The sequence below is a fragment of the Mauremys reevesii genome, linkage group 18, assembly GCF_016161935.1.
Source record: "Mauremys reevesii isolate NIE-2019 linkage group 18, ASM1616193v1, whole genome shotgun sequence".
Lineage (NCBI taxonomy): Eukaryota > Metazoa > Chordata > Testudines > Geoemydidae > Mauremys > Mauremys reevesii.
Window position 1 is genome coordinate 2,577,568 of NC_052640.1, and position 15,348 is coordinate 2,592,915.

General features: G+C 45.9%; 1 protein-coding gene across 4 annotated transcripts in view; it reads right to left on the bottom strand.

Moving 5' to 3' along the window:
* MYO18B (myosin XVIIIB) overlaps positions 1 to 15,348 on the bottom strand; it is a 186,517-nt gene that overhangs the window by 63,382 nt on the left and 107,787 nt on the right. For all 4 annotated transcript variants that reach the window (XM_039505043.1, XM_039505045.1, XM_039505044.1 and 1 more), the window contains 2 exons: positions 14,897 to 15,001; positions 10,786 to 10,938 (listed from right to left, as the gene is read on the bottom strand). In XM_039505043.1, coding sequence (XP_039360977.1) covers positions 10,786 to 10,938; positions 14,897 to 15,001 — 258 coding nt within the window. The remainder of the gene's footprint in view (positions 1 to 10,785; positions 10,939 to 14,896; positions 15,002 to 15,348) is intronic.

Below are 15,348 nucleotides of genomic sequence, written 5' to 3' on the forward strand. Positions count from 1 at the left end.
CCTCTCCTCCTATTTCTAACTCCTTCAACCTGAAAAAACCTCCTCTTCTACTTGCAAACACAAGGCTGGTCTTCTACCACTTAAAGCCAGAGCAAATCCAAAGGTACCCAGAATGTTGTGTTAACCTCTCTAATGGTGCTGCTACACATCCATCACCTGGTGAGCTTTCTCCCTCGTAGAAATCAAAAAGCCTTCATCTCTTTTCCCTTTTGGGGCACCACATTATTGTTAAGTATCAGAGGGGGAGCCGTGTTAGTCTGGTTCTGTAGAAGCAGCAAAGAATCCTGTGGCACCTTATAGACTAACAGACGTTTTGCAGCATGAGCTTGCATCCGAAGAAGTGGGTATTCAGCCACGAAAGCTCATGCTGCAAAACATCTGCGGCTTGCATCCGAAAGCTCATGCTGCAAAACGTCTGTTAGTCTATAAGGTGCCACAGGATTCTTTGCTGCTTCTACACATTATTGTTAATTTTGTGATACACATTGCGATGGTGCCTAAAGACCCCGATCAGGATCCAGGACTCTTTATACTAAGACCTAGGAAGACACAGCCCATAGCCCGAGGAGACTGCAATGTAAGAAGGCAAGTGAGAGACAGAGGGTGGGGAAGAGGGGTAAAATTTCCATGCACATTTGCATTTTTGAACTATAGTTTTTATTTTAAAAAGCGACTGAGCAGAGAGGTGTGCTTGTGGCACAAAGCCATCTTCTTCCCCGCCACACATCCCGCTTGCTGTTTTATCTATGCCTTGCGTCTTGTCACACACCCAGATTCACAGTTCTCTCGGGCAGTGAGTGTCTTTGCAGCTCTGATCCTTGACTGGGCACCAAGTCCTACTGCAAAACCAATAACGACTCTCAGCTTTCCCTATCTGCCTCCTGGAGCCATCATTGATCGGTGCATTTCTAGTGGGCATCACTGCAGAGGTGAGTTTTGAGGAGGCATTGCAAGTAGGGGACCAGATGGTTCACCAGGTTTTGGTGGCGGTATTGCTGTTGCAGTCTTGATGGGGTGCACTCAGACCTGGAATTTCATCAAAGGATTTGGCCTGGCATTTTCCTGCCTTCAAAATCTCAATTTCTAGTGCTTCAGGGTCACCAAATTTATATAAAATCAGTCATCTCCAGCTGACTCTTTCCTTCTGTGCGAAGTGCTGTAAATAGGGCTCAGCAAGTCCCCCTTCCCTATTGAAAGGGCTGGGCTGACACTTTTATGAAGTATCACAGCCCACCACGCTGGGACGCTGACCAAATCCTTCACAGTCGCAGCCATAACAACTTTATCATTCCAGTAAAATAAAATAACTTCCTTGCGATTCCCTTCAGGCCTGTACACCAGCTGGAAATACAACGAGAAATGAGCGGCCAAGGCATTTACCGGTTCAAGTCCTGTGAAACTCTTATTAAAACGATATTCCCGGGTCTAAAGCCAGTCCAATTTGATGAAATGACTAGTGGTCTACAATCAGTCCAAGCACGTGTCTGCAGAGAGTTATTGCTGAGGTAGTCTCACAGTGAGGCTACCTTTCCTTTCCTTTCCTCCACAACTCAAGATAGTGACTACATTTTGCATACAGCTTGGGCTATAAATTACTGAAATTACCTAAGTGAAGGACCTTGGAAGGAGTTAAACATCATTCATTTCAAATTTCAATTCCTATTTGTACTACCAAAAAAAAAAAAAAAAAATCAAAGATCAGAAGGCTGGATGAAAGTAAGGCAGGTTTTGTGTACCTGTGTTTGTGCTATAGAGATGCTGTTCTCTGAAAGGAATGCGTTTTCACAGCTGCTCGGCTCCCCTTTGCACAACTGAATGCGTACATACCCAGCCCGTGCCTTCTGGCCTTCCTTTAACATCATTAGAACATATTCATGGCATAATAATAGGTTCCATATTCTAATAAGTTTCAGTTCAGGGATGGAAGTACCGGGATGCCTCGGGTATAGCACTAATTGCTTTAGAAAATAGAAACATCTGAAATTGTGCCAAGGGTGACCCAGCATGGGGACATGGGGGTCACTCATTGGCTGCAGACCAAGTTCCTGTGCTAGGGCTGCATGCGTATTACATTCCCTGCCCCTGTGCTGTGCATCTGGAGCTCGCCATGACACCTCTTAGCCTGTAATGTGCAAAACACACCATTCCTACTTCATGCTTTATTCCCCTGCCTCTTAGTGTGCAGGAAAGCAAGCTGATGGGAACAGGAGATGATGTGACAGTGTGCAGTCCTGAAGTTCCTTGGGAGGGCCAAGAAACATTGCATGGTAGATTTAGGAGGTATTCTTCCTCTCTCTCTAAAATCATGCTGTATGTGTCTCTTATTGCTCCTGCGCTCCTGACAGACCGTTCCGCCTACCGTGCCGGGTGTGCCCTGGAAGATCTCACAGGCAGAAGATGGTTCAACCCTGTGACAGCATGCAATGTTCAACCACAATCTCAGTGCTCACAGATCCACATCAGTGCTTTTCGTGAAGTCACCCTGATTTCCATGGGAAACTCCTCAAACTCCATGAAGACACAGTGAATGTCCCTGATTTTTCTTATGGCATTAAAAATAAATCAAGACATTGCCTTTGGCAGCATGATTTCCTGTGTTTGCTGCCCCACAAAATGCCAGTGTTACTCTTTGCTGGCAACTGGGCTGCTGAGGTGTATTTCCTGGTTTTCTGCTCGCTGTTACTAACTTGCTCTTTCACAGAGGCCTGGCTTTCCTTCATTGCTCTTCCTCCACAACCTCTCTTGTCCCATAGTTCAGGCTCGCTTTCTCATGCCCTAAAGGAGGCAGTGGTGTTTCTAACGGCATTTCAGCCCTCATGGGTTCTGATTTGCTGGAAGGGTTCAACCCCAGGCAAATTAAATAGGTTAGAAATTCTCCAGAAGGCTTCCTCCCCATGCTTCATTCAGGTTATGAACACAGATTTCATTCTGTCTGAACTCGACTGTCTCCACTGTCTCCCATTAAATACCCAGCTCCCTTGTTCGCTCCGTAATGGAATTTTCCCACTTGGGGAAAGTAAATGGAAATTCCCGTCACAAATGCATTATGTATGAACTGATGAATAACATTAGTTTGCTATGCTAAGCCAGCTGTTAAATACCTGTGTAAAATGGATGCTTCAGACTTATTAAGATACCAAACAACGCTCCAAGACCATGCAGGTTTTGCTAAAATATTGCGTTTTTGTTCCAAGTTTTTGTTCTACCAGTGATTTGTGGAGCTGGTCGTGGAATTTATTAGATTTCGAAAGCCTTGTCATGCATGACATTAGAAATCTGAGGACAGGGGTAATCATGAAGCTGGTTCAATACACGCATTGCCTCGCAGTGTTGTCAGCACGTTGAGGAGTCAATATTCACAGTATCAAGACTCTCTCTCAAGAACATCAGTCTCCAGAGCAGGCACCAGCCTCTAAAATAAAGGCAAACAATGAAGAAGGGCCACGATGCAAAGCTATGCTAAGAGAACAGCTATGGCAGGAGGGCTGTGTCTGCACCAATAGTACAGAAAAGCATTCGGCAGGACACAGCTGGAAAGGTCTCTGCACATTCATGAGAATGGCTCCCAAGTACTTGAACTTCTGGATTTTCCTTGATTTCTGCTATGCTGGGATTCCCGTCCTCGTCTTAACGAGGCCAGGATACATCATTACTGGCCACCCCCCATTCTGTATTGCAAGTGCCGACCCCCATTGGAGGGTGAAGTTCTCTTGGCAGTGAGCGAAGGGAGTTTGGCACAGCCCAAGTTCTACTGCCAGTAGGAGGAGAGGTGGGAGCTACTGACTGATACACTGTAAAAAACTAGTTCAGCAGCACAAAAAAGACAGGAACCACTGCACTAAGGACAGTATTAGAGCAGATGGCTATGTCTGGCTCTTCCTCTCTGGTCCAGAATAGCAAGGACCCCTTGACTCTGGTAGACACACTTCTCCCCAGCCTCTGCATAACTTCTACCGACCAACTTCCTTTCATAACACCAAATGGAACTTAGAAAAATCCATCCATCACAAACGTTCCACCACAAGTGGACACCACGGAGTCCTTCCATATCCAGTTTGATGCTTCGATCAGAAAACCAGCTTCCAGCTGCTTCAGCTAAGGCAAGTCCTTTGCAAGTTTGAAGTAGCTCACGTACACGACTAGTTAACTCTTCGGCCCTCTCAGTTCCATTTGGAGAACACCGAAGGTTCTCCCTGGGCACAGCGGGAGGTTAGCATGATGTCTTCACTGTCAGTCCAGCACACTGTCACATAATCCTGTCAAGCTAGAAGGTACCTGGTCTGTGCCTGAGGATGCCCCATAGAATTCTTACACAGGACTCTTCTCTTCCTTTCTCAATGCTTTGTATTCCCACCGAGCCACAGGTATTTTCACAGTTCAAAGGTACTTCATGTAATTATCTGTCAGTTGACAGTGGCCGTCAGAATATGAGCAATGGTCTGTAGTTGATCCTGGGTGCAGACATTACTTCTGAATTGCAGAGTGAGTCCCTGGGGTTTGTTGAAGAGTTTATATAAAAATTTGCATTTCCTACGCCCTCAATAAATCCATAAATCCCAACCAGTCGCTACTGTATTGTTTAGCAGGCGTGTTCTTTGTACTAAAAACCCTTTCATTCAGAAATGCAGTTTTCTTACGTGCCCTAAATATCACTGCATCTTTTCTTACTTACTGGTGGTTTTAAATGTCATTACTTAAATTAAAGGATTTGGAAGGAATCCTGGGTTTAACCAGCTATATATGATATATTTATCTACTACATGAGAACCCCTCCAGCCAGGGTAATGTTGAATCAATTTATTTGAAGGGATGGTACAACAATTATGCACAAATAAAGAGTCAAGTGGCACATTTCAGTCCCTCTTGCAGTCAGCAATCTCCATTTTTGCCTGGTTATTTATTCCCTCTGCATGTGAAAGGATTCTGTGTAAGGGTCAGTTACTCAGGTTACTGTGATTCATTCTTTAAAATGCTATATATAAGTCTTTGTCAAAATGGTGACAAACTGCCCAATTAAGAACACTAGAGGTGGGGGTGGGAGAAGCAAGTGAATGAGCATTGTCAGTCTTCAGCACTGAAGTGGATATAAGAGACTAATAGGGATTCATTTTTAAATACGGTGTTACAACAGGGAAAAACCATAGAAAAATAGCTTGTGAATGTCTGGGGGAAAGAACTTATTAGTTAAAAGAAAGGGATCCCTTGAGAATATTGAACAGTGAGTTTTCCTGAGCAGAGCAGCTATATCTGATCTATAGCCACTGATTCAAGAGCACTATGCTTGCATGTGGTTTCCACAATATCACATACTGCAAGAGCTAACCCACAGGTGTCAACTCCTTACAAACTCCTTCCAGCTGCCACTCTGAAGTACTTCTTTTGGCATGAAATGAACACCAAGCCTACTGAACAGCAGTGCCAGGCTGTGCTGTGTAAGCCCAAGCACTTCGTACGACCAGGCAAGGAAACCACACCGCCCCCTCTGCAATCATCAGGAATCCTGAGTGCTTAAAGCAGGACAGATTAAACCACCCAGAAGCCTGCCTTCAGAAAGAACTGGGAGGCATGGAAAACAAAGACTGGATTCATTTATGATACAACATGAGAAGAACAATACTCAAAGGAGGTTTACTTTGTTAACAGTCTGTGCAGGACAGACCCAGCCAATTTTGTGGGGAAAGTGCTTTATTCTGTATTAACTGCTCTGTCCTCAATGCAACTGGTATCTCTCACTTCAGAGTATGGCTGCATACGCAGTGCTGCCTGCTAAGTAAGATGTATCTGATACTACTGGCATTGACGATCCCTGATTAAGAGTGTAGGACTGTCACAGCACAGGGTCAGGCATTTGTGCATTTTCCTAGGGTTCCTTGGCACACGCAGGGCTAGAACATGACAGCACATGCTTAAAGAGCCACAAGTCTCCTCCAGTTCTGTTTGTTTACGCCTCAGCACCTTCTCCAATCGCCACATTCCCGGAGCTCCTACGTTACTTTTCATCTTTTATTCTGTTTGACGTGGAAATGAGCAGCTGGTTGAATATTTCTGAAACTAGCAGCCAGCCCCCTCCCCACCAATCCGAAAGAAACAGGTGCATCTTGGGATCAATAAATGATGTGAGAGAATGAACGTACGCCTGAGTGAGAGCAGCCGCATGTGTGCGTTCTGGGAGGAAGGCACACAGGCACTGAAGACTATTAGCTGCAGTTCAGGGCTGCACTAATCTGATAGCATGCCACAGTTCGCCCCTGCAAGGTGGGGCAGGGAGGGGGACCAGCACAAAGGGGGCAGGACAACACTCCCCACTAAGGGAGGCTCTGATGTAGCGTTAGGAGCAGCACGCCATTACGGCTTGTTTTTAACAGGGAAAAGCTGCATTTTTCAAGGCAAATTTCATGAAACATTAAAAATCACGAGCACCCATATTTTAATGATCAGCATCAGCCAAACAGTTACAGCCCCACCCACCCCACCTCCAGCAGCATTGGTCCAGACAGGCCCGGGAAGGAAAGAGAGTCTCTACGCACTGGACAGCGATTTATTTTTACTGGTTTGTTACTGCTGTGACCCGAGGTGCCTCAGGTCGCCCACACTGAAAATGCCAAGGGCAGGGCAGGCTGCACAGAGGAGAGCAAGTTTGCCTAACGCTGGTGGTTAACCCTGTAGTTAGATTTACCAACCAGCCACAAACTATCGGCCATGTTGGCTTGTACGAGGCAGGGATTGCGCCTCCTCTCGCTCGCAGCAAGGCAGCCAGCACCCTTCTGGGGGCCGTACAATAACAAGTGATGCTGACGGACAGTGTGCGGGCTGTACAGCGAGTGTAGCAGAGGCCAGTCACGCTGAGGAATGGTGACGATGGGGGTCCCTAGATTGATACTCTAACTAAGGGTGTTCTGGGGAATCAGGACTGGGATGAACGTGTGCAGAACCCATTGGCTCAGTATGTGTTATGTGTCCGCCCGCTCCGAACGGCTACTATCAGTAGCAGGTAATGGACCCACCCCTTCACCGCAAGGGTAGAGGTCTCGTGTTCAATCCACACAGATGAACCCTGGTGGGGATCCAGGACGACAGAGCTGAGCAGCATGCTCCATAGTGTGTTGTTTCCAAGACAAAAGGCACCAATAGTAAAGAGCAATTGCTATTAGGAAGACTAGAAAAGACACTGCGCACAGGAGAGTGGGGTGAGTCCTGGGCCTGTCTCCCCGAGGTGGCTGAAGAAGCTTGGGGGATATTTGATCTTTAACCAGGAGACAGACCTTAAGTGCTGTAAGTCACCCATCTAATGCAGTAACTCAGGTGCGCAGGGTCTGCACAACTGCTCACAGGGGGCATTGCTCTCAACTGTTTTTAATCCCCTTTGCCAGCTAAAACAAGGACATTCCAAGTCAAAAAGAGAAAGAGGTGCTGAATGATATGGGCTGAGCTTCCGTTTGTTTTTCTGATTCAGCATCAACTGGTGTGGGCTTTTCACTGTCTCAAGCCCCTGTGGGCATCATTTCAAACTCCACCTGTGTCCTCCCAAACCCCACTATAAGTGGGTCATAGCTAGTACCATCACCCATGGAGCAGAATATATTGGGGGTACTGAGTACCACTAGAAATCAGCCAGCTGATGCTCACTCTGCTCCCTGCCGCTGACCAGAAATTAATAAGTTGCTTTATTAGAGATGTTTCTCTTCAGCAAATAGAATTGCTTTAAACCAAGATCCCCTTCCATCCTGCCCCCCCCCCCCCACCCGGTGCCAGGTGGAAACAGCTGCAGCTCACAGATGTTATTTATGCAGAACTATTATCTCAATTATATATGTATGTTGTTGGAATTGCTTATGTCTCCAGATTAGTCTGTTTCCAGTGGAAATGTACAACGTGGATTAATTACTAAATGGCTTCTGAAGATTGGTGTCGTTAAATCATCATTACTCTCTTGCCTCTCCTTTCTGCGTTGTGCTCGTGAATAGATACCAGCGCGGCATTAGCAAGCACAGCACAGGTGATAATTCGTGTGAGGTTCCTTATCTTCTTACTGGCCTAGCCAAGCAGTCTAGCAAGGGTCCTAAGGCTGTTCACACCGGATCTGCCGTTTTCTCAAGCTGTCTCCCAACACCTTGCACTAACTGCTCCAGCCTCTCGGCATGGCAAGCAGCTACCTCTGAAAGAGCAGAACATCCAGGGCACTTGCTCTGCACCTGCTCCTGGGGGCTTGGGTGCAGCTACACCAAGAGAGACAGATGCCCAAAGTCACACCCACATAAGCAGAGTGCTCCAGGAGGGAGTGGGCTGCTCCACCAGGCTTTTCATTTTTTTCTGGGGTGAGGAGCCTCCTCTCTGTCTCTCTCGCTTCATCAGCCACACACCCCAAAGGGCTCTGAGCTGCACATAATGAGGGGAGTGGCTAGGAACGAGCCTGGGGAAATGGGAGCAGCACCTCCAGAAAAACTTCCGCTCGGGGAGATTTGTGAGCATGGGGAAATAGTGTCCCAGGAGAAGTGGTGAAAACCCCATCACTTGGAACCTTTAAAAAGATACTGATGCAAACATTATCCAATGCGCTGTAGGAAACAGGTTTGCACTGGCTGCAGCAGCGGGACTAGATGACCTAACAGGTCTTTTCCATTTCTATAACAATGAGATTAATTTCTCAAAAGCAGCAACCCCTATATCATTGCAGAGCTGCAATACACAGGCTGTGTGTGTCATATGCCCTTCCAGTGACTAATCTCCATAGAGGATAAGAACCTACTACTGCTGCCAGGTAAGAGAGCTACTCCTTGAATTCCTGTAGTTGAAGCTAATGCTTTCAGTGCTGGAGGTCCAGTGTTCAGACACTGCTCACAGACCTTGAGAGAGGTTTGTTAGAAAGACTCTTACCCATCCTTTCATTATCTTCTCCCCACACCACCATTTTCAATTCTTTGGAGCAGTCAAAAATGAATAAAGAAAGGGGTGTGTGTATATCTAACATCTGTTCTGCTCTAGGCTAGTTATGGAATGCAAGATGTCTGTGCTTCAAACAGAAGCAAATTAAACTCTGATCCTTGCACAGATTATAATACAACACACAATACTTATAACCATTTCCATGACAACAGATATGAAAAGGGACTTCATTTGCAAGAAAGGTAGAAAACACATTGAGGAGAAGGTAATTAACATGGGCTGTAAAAAGAAAGACCAGAACATTTTATTTAACTGTAATTGCCTTACTTAGTTACCTGTTGTTCCCAAGACAAGATTTCAGTCTGCAGTAGAGAGAGGAGAAAAGCCTTTTACAGGGGTCTGAGATAAACTCTCTTTGTGCTCAGGCATGTGTGCAGAGGCTGCTGTTATCTTGCCGCACAATTAACAAGGAAAGTTCTGTAAAAATGTCTTGCCTCATATAATCTTGCCGTTTCACTTTGGTTCAGGTAAATAAATCATGTCCCCAGGAAATGCTAGAAAGGCTTTTCTGTGTCAGGATAGCGCTGTTCATTAGACAGATGATGGACAGCCTAAAACAGCCATTAGCCTCCATCTTGTGCACGGTGAATGGAGTTTGCTGGAAGCTGTTCTTGGGCTGACTTCAATGAGTTTTCTATTTCTTCACAATTATTTCCATAGTAGATGTGACTGGTAACTAGGAAGTGTCTAGCGACAGAGTGAATGACTGTGGAATTGACTAGATTCCTTCTTTACCTTGGAAATCCCACAGAACCAAATCCAGGTGCTGGGCGTGAGCCGGAGCCCTTTGACAGTCATTCCACTGACTTCTATGGGCTTTGGATTGGGCCCCTCATGAGACCCATGAGTAGGAACCCTAAAATCAGAGGTGCCCCGTTATTTAAAGTCACACTCCTGCCTATTGATTTGAATGGTAAGTGCCCACAGAATGAGTCCAAGCAGCATGGGACAGCTCGTATTATTTCAGATGAGAGAGATGGAAAAGGAGTTTCAAGCCCAGAGATTTGCTGAGGCTATGAGAGGCTTGTTTTGCTGAGGGCTTTGAGGGGAGCTTGTGAAAAACCTGTCCCACAAAGAGGCGCCCTATCTTTTACGATGCTCACTTAGCGACCCAAGGCCAGAGGGTACTTTAGTCTCAGCAGGGAGATCGCCCCGAAAGTAAAAGGTACAGCACTTTAAAACACAAGGATTTGGCTGGAGCTCACTCTGCGTCCTGCATGCAAACACACTTCCCCTCTTTCCTCTAGAGCTCATGACAGCAAAGAGAACCTGGGGAGACAGCAGCTGCACTCCTCGCTTTGCTTTCCTGACTGAACTCCTAATAACAAAACATTACTTTTTGGAGCACATTTCCAGCTCCCTTTCTTACTTCTGCTATCTCCGTTTGAAAGCAGGGAGGCCAAGAATACACAGATCACAAGATTTTAGATACTAAGGAGAGCTGCAAAATATCAGAATTAATTTCTGTGGGAAAACAGCTGGGATATAACTCCATTAATGACTCCACAAAAGTCTAGTCCTACTGGAGTGGAAGCTTGCTCTTTCCTAGCCCTGACTGATGCATACCAAAGTCATTACGGCAGGGCACTGGCCAGTTGGTATGCATGTCTGTGCATGTTTACAGAAGAGGGTCCATGCGGCTTGGTCACTTGGGTGTAGTGATGTTATAATGTACCTGGGATAGGCCTGTAAGAAGTGTCTTATTCCTGTGCGTGTAGGTGCTAGAGCGTTTCCAGCATCCCAGCATCACAAAGTGAGAGGTGCCAAATGAAATGAAAAGAAAAGAAAACCAAACGTGTCTATCAAGACTCTACCAATAACCAGAGCGTTAAGGTCTCTGACCTGACTGCAAACTTTCTCAAGCTCCTCTTTGCTGACAGACGGACTGGGCTCTCCCGTTGTCACCAGCAGGAGCTGCACATCTGCGAGCAGAGCGTGTGTCCTCTTCAGGTCCCGCCGAAGCCGCTTCTCTACGTCGAAGTCCCGATGACCAATCTGGGGGCAGAAAGGTTTTCATTAGAGCCAGTTCCCGTTCCGCAGGCAATTCCAACATTTCAAGGTTTTTTATTTTGAATCAAACGAAAAGGTGACACTTCAAAATTTCCCAGGGAACCAAACCTCTCAGGAACATTTGAAACTGGGACTGTTGAAATGTTTCACTTCAACATTTTATTCAACAAAACTTTGTCAAAATCAACTTGCCCTCACAAAACATTTTGAGTTTGATGAAATTACATTTCCCAATAGAAAACTGTTGCGTTAGAAATTTGCCAACTAGATCTAGTTTCTGTTAGCATCTTGTTCGTACAGAGATGCAGTCTGCCTCAGTCTCCAGCTCAAGCAATAGATTTCAAAGGAGCAGCAAAGAAACTGTCTGTAGTGACCCAACAGATCAAATGAATAACTAACGACAAAGTCGAGGACCCAGGTGCTTTAAAGTTTCTTCAGTCTGTGGTATTTCCTATATGTAACACGTGTGCACAGTTATTATTGAGATCCACAGCGAGTCCAGATTTCATCCATCATCTCGCCACTCTTAAGCGATTTCATCTTTACTGTTGACCCCAGTCAGCAGTGACAGATGCCAGTGAAAGCTTTATGGGTATCTTCCATCGGAATGTGCCAGGCTTTGCATGCTGAACTGCTCGCCCGTCGAAAGATGGCTATAACCCTGGCTGTCACTTAGAGCTTGCAGATCTGAAACATCAGGTGCTGCTGTCCAATGCCCTGCTTCCTACACAGAAAAACTTCTGAGTAAACCCTGCACCAGGAATGAGCTATCGCTCCTCTGCAGTAGGAAGAGTCCTACAGCAATATTATCCCACTCTCAGTGCTAGATAACATTGTTACCAAGGATACTAATACAGAAAAAACAGCATGGCTCGAGGAAGACCAAGACAGCAACACAGCAGAATATCAGTCTGGAATCATGGAGGACTGTACAATGTATTTTTCATGGTCACTGTCATTGCTCCGGATTTGACCATTTGGGCTTTACACCCGTGGAACGTGAGCCAGCTGGGAAGTGAATTCCCCCCTACAAGCCAGGCTGCAAATCACCCATGCGGCCTCTCTGCCAGGCTTTGTGCTGGCATCAGGGGTGAATTCCAACAATAGTGGGGGGAAAGTCCTGCAAATCCTGGTTTGAATGTTGAAATGGATTGGCCTTGCCTGGATCTCTGCCCCTTGCACACTGGCCTCCTGTTAATACTGGTGCAGCTGAGAAATACTAACATGGAGACTCACAGAAATTGAATCTCTGATTTCTACAGGCATTCACACCTAAAACCTGGTTACTAGGATTACACTCATCCAATCAGGGAACAGAAACTACCCACTGTGCTTTATGACCCAATCATGATTAAGCAACATCTCAAATTTCAAATACTGAACAGCTAAAATGTAAAAGTTATCACAAGTTATTGAAGAATGAAAAAAAAAATCAAGAAAACATACAATTTTATCTGGGAAATTCCACATCAGAAAAAAAACAACAGGGGAAAAACCCCACCAAATAAATATTCAGTATGAATTATTCCCACAGCGCTACTGCAGAGCATCTGTTTTTATAGTGAAAGGACTCTTTGCAAATGACAGTTATTCAGTTTGAGTTGTGTCGCTTGCCCTATAGGCAGAGGTTTGTGTTGTTATGGGGGCTCCTCACCAGTTAATTTTGTGCCAGTGTATTACCCTGAAGCCCTTTAATGAAGGGAAACAGGAAGTGAGTTTAAAATATTCTACATCCAAATGAATTTGTGAGTATCCATGGACACAAGATAAGAGAATTAGAAAAAAACCGAGCAAACAAGGACATGGTTTCAGTGTTTGATTTCATACTAATTGGAATATGACGGCACTTGCAGTCTGTGCTTCCAAATATTCCTTATGTATCTCCTCTGCTCTCAGATCTATTCTCCTATCATCTATTCACTGGTTAAAATTCATTACACAGACTTGACCTTGGAACTTGTTTTAAAGCTGCTTGGCATTTTTCCGTAACCTGAAAACACTGGTGGTGTCTCCGCTTCCTTAATTGGCTTTCAGGTGTTCGATAAGCAGGTCTGCAGCATACTGTCCACTGCAAATCAAAGTGTAGCGCTACTAGGAACGCTAAAGCAGAGCAGATGTGCCTTTCTCCCATTCTCTCTCCCCCCAGAGGCAGGCTATCTCCTGCATGTTGTACTGTACTGTTTGTCCTGTCTCAGCGCGTGTCTGCCACAGCAGATTAATTCTGTGTCATAAATACAAATTGGGTTTATTGACTTTGCCATTTTCAGTGCACAGAGAACGCCAGTCTCTGCCTGCCCTCTCTGTCATCACCGACAGGTGCCTTCTCGTTGTAATCAGGGCCAGAAAAGCTAACTAATACAGTGTTTTTCATGCCCACATTTGCTCTTCCTTTCTGCTAATCACAATAGGAAATGAAGAATCACACCAGTGAACGTGGTCATTTGGTGCAGGGCATGGAGAGAGAGATTATACAGTCCTGGCAATGCCTTGTGTAGGGTACCAGCAGGGCAGCATCCTTTGGTAAGGACAATCTGACACTACCTACCCTCCCATGCACTGAATTCTCTCTGCAGCTCATATGCTACATTCATTCACCTGTGCTAATTTTTGTAAACTATCAAACAGAAGGAAAACGCTGAATTGACTGGTGGTAGTAATAATGATACCCTGCATTTATACAGCAGTGTTTATTCTGCCAGTTAACAAGTATTTTATGAGCTGAAAGCCTGTGTGAAGTTCTGGATAGGCCCCATTACACAATTTTACATCTATCCTGAAATCTCCCCACCACTGCACAGTGTTGTTAGGCTCCAAAATTCTTCATCTTCTCTCCAAAATGTCAGAACATACAGAAGTGCCAGACCTCATGAACCCCAGCCAGCTCGTTCCAGTGACCAGGAGCTATGCTAGCTAATGACCATACCTCCAAATAAGTAGCTCCCACTCTCCTCGGTGTGCCCTTGTTTTAAAGCTATTTTAATTGCAATATAATGCTGAGCTGTCCACAGGCAGTTTGAAAACATTCACATAACAGACTCAGCTCCCTGGGCTACAGCCCTGAGTCTTGCTGTCCTTCCGTACGGAAGCGATGAGACAGCATGTCCAACTGTCCAGTGAGGCTGCTCTTCTGTCCGGCTCTTACCCTGCACACCCAGGTAAGGGCCAGCATGGCCCTGGCCGTTAATGAGAACTCCCGCTACAGGACTTGGTGCAGGAGAGAGTTTCGAAACGTGGCTAGGTTCGTCGGTCACCTAATCGAAATGTCGTCTAATGAAGCTACGTTCAAGTTCCTTATCGTATCATTTAACATGAAAGAGCTGTGTATGCTTTTTCCAGCACTGCCCTCCACACATTAGATGGTAACAAAATGTTTGTTTGAATGAATGTGGTAGGGACAGACATCTACAGTACATAACAATCTGATTCCAGGCTTCTCTGGGCAGAAGGAGCTGTTCCAGCATTCCTGTTGGTTTGTTTGCTGCTCCCACAAAAATAGTACACGGAAAGCTTTCCTTCCCCATGGTTAGTTATCCAGACACTTAGCCTGGGAAAAACTATAAAGCTGCACCTCCAAGATCCCCTTGTGGGCCCAGCCCCACCTTTGTTCTGGGACTATACTGGGACCACAGCATTAGAACTGCTATGGCAAATGATAGTGCTCTAATAGCCAGGAGAATGTTTGGTGGAAGAAGAGCTGGGATTTGCCCCTTCGCAGCATCTTTGATAGCAGGGGGCTCATTGTATTCTGGTTCTGGCTTCATTTGTTTTTTGTAACTTGTCCCATATGAATAAAAAAAGGCAACAGTGTTTGGGTGGGGGCATCCCGAGTGCAAGATGGCAATGCCAAGGATTGGAGACACACACGGGCGTCTGGCTGGCAGTTTCATAAGCCATCTCCCAGGAGCTGGTAAAATAAGGTGACTGATGGATTCCAGTTTCCTACCTGCTCACAGAGGGTCCCAATGAGCCCTTCCAGATCCTGCTTCTCGTGGAGCACCATCTGCTTCTCCTCAAATTCCTGCTCCAACTGCATCTCCAGCTGACGAAGCTGCACACAGGTGAGAAGCACACAGACTGCTCAGAATGCAATCTCCTGCCCCAGCTGAGGCCAGCAGAAGGCCGCGGGGGTTGCCTCCAACTTAATAACTACGTCCCAGACACTACTTTGCTTGCTCCTTCCAGCGGTCTCTGAACAGTTTGCACCTTCCCGTATAAAAAGGCGAAAGCAATCACAGGCCTAGCCATTCACGTTACATGAAGTCCCTCATTTCTGATTGAAAATATAATAATATGGCCCAATGGTTTGGCCTGCCCGGGCACGGCGAAAGCAGCAGCAAAGTAAGGGTCCCTGCTGGCACACACGCAGTAGCTTGGCAGCCAGTTGAACACTCCCAT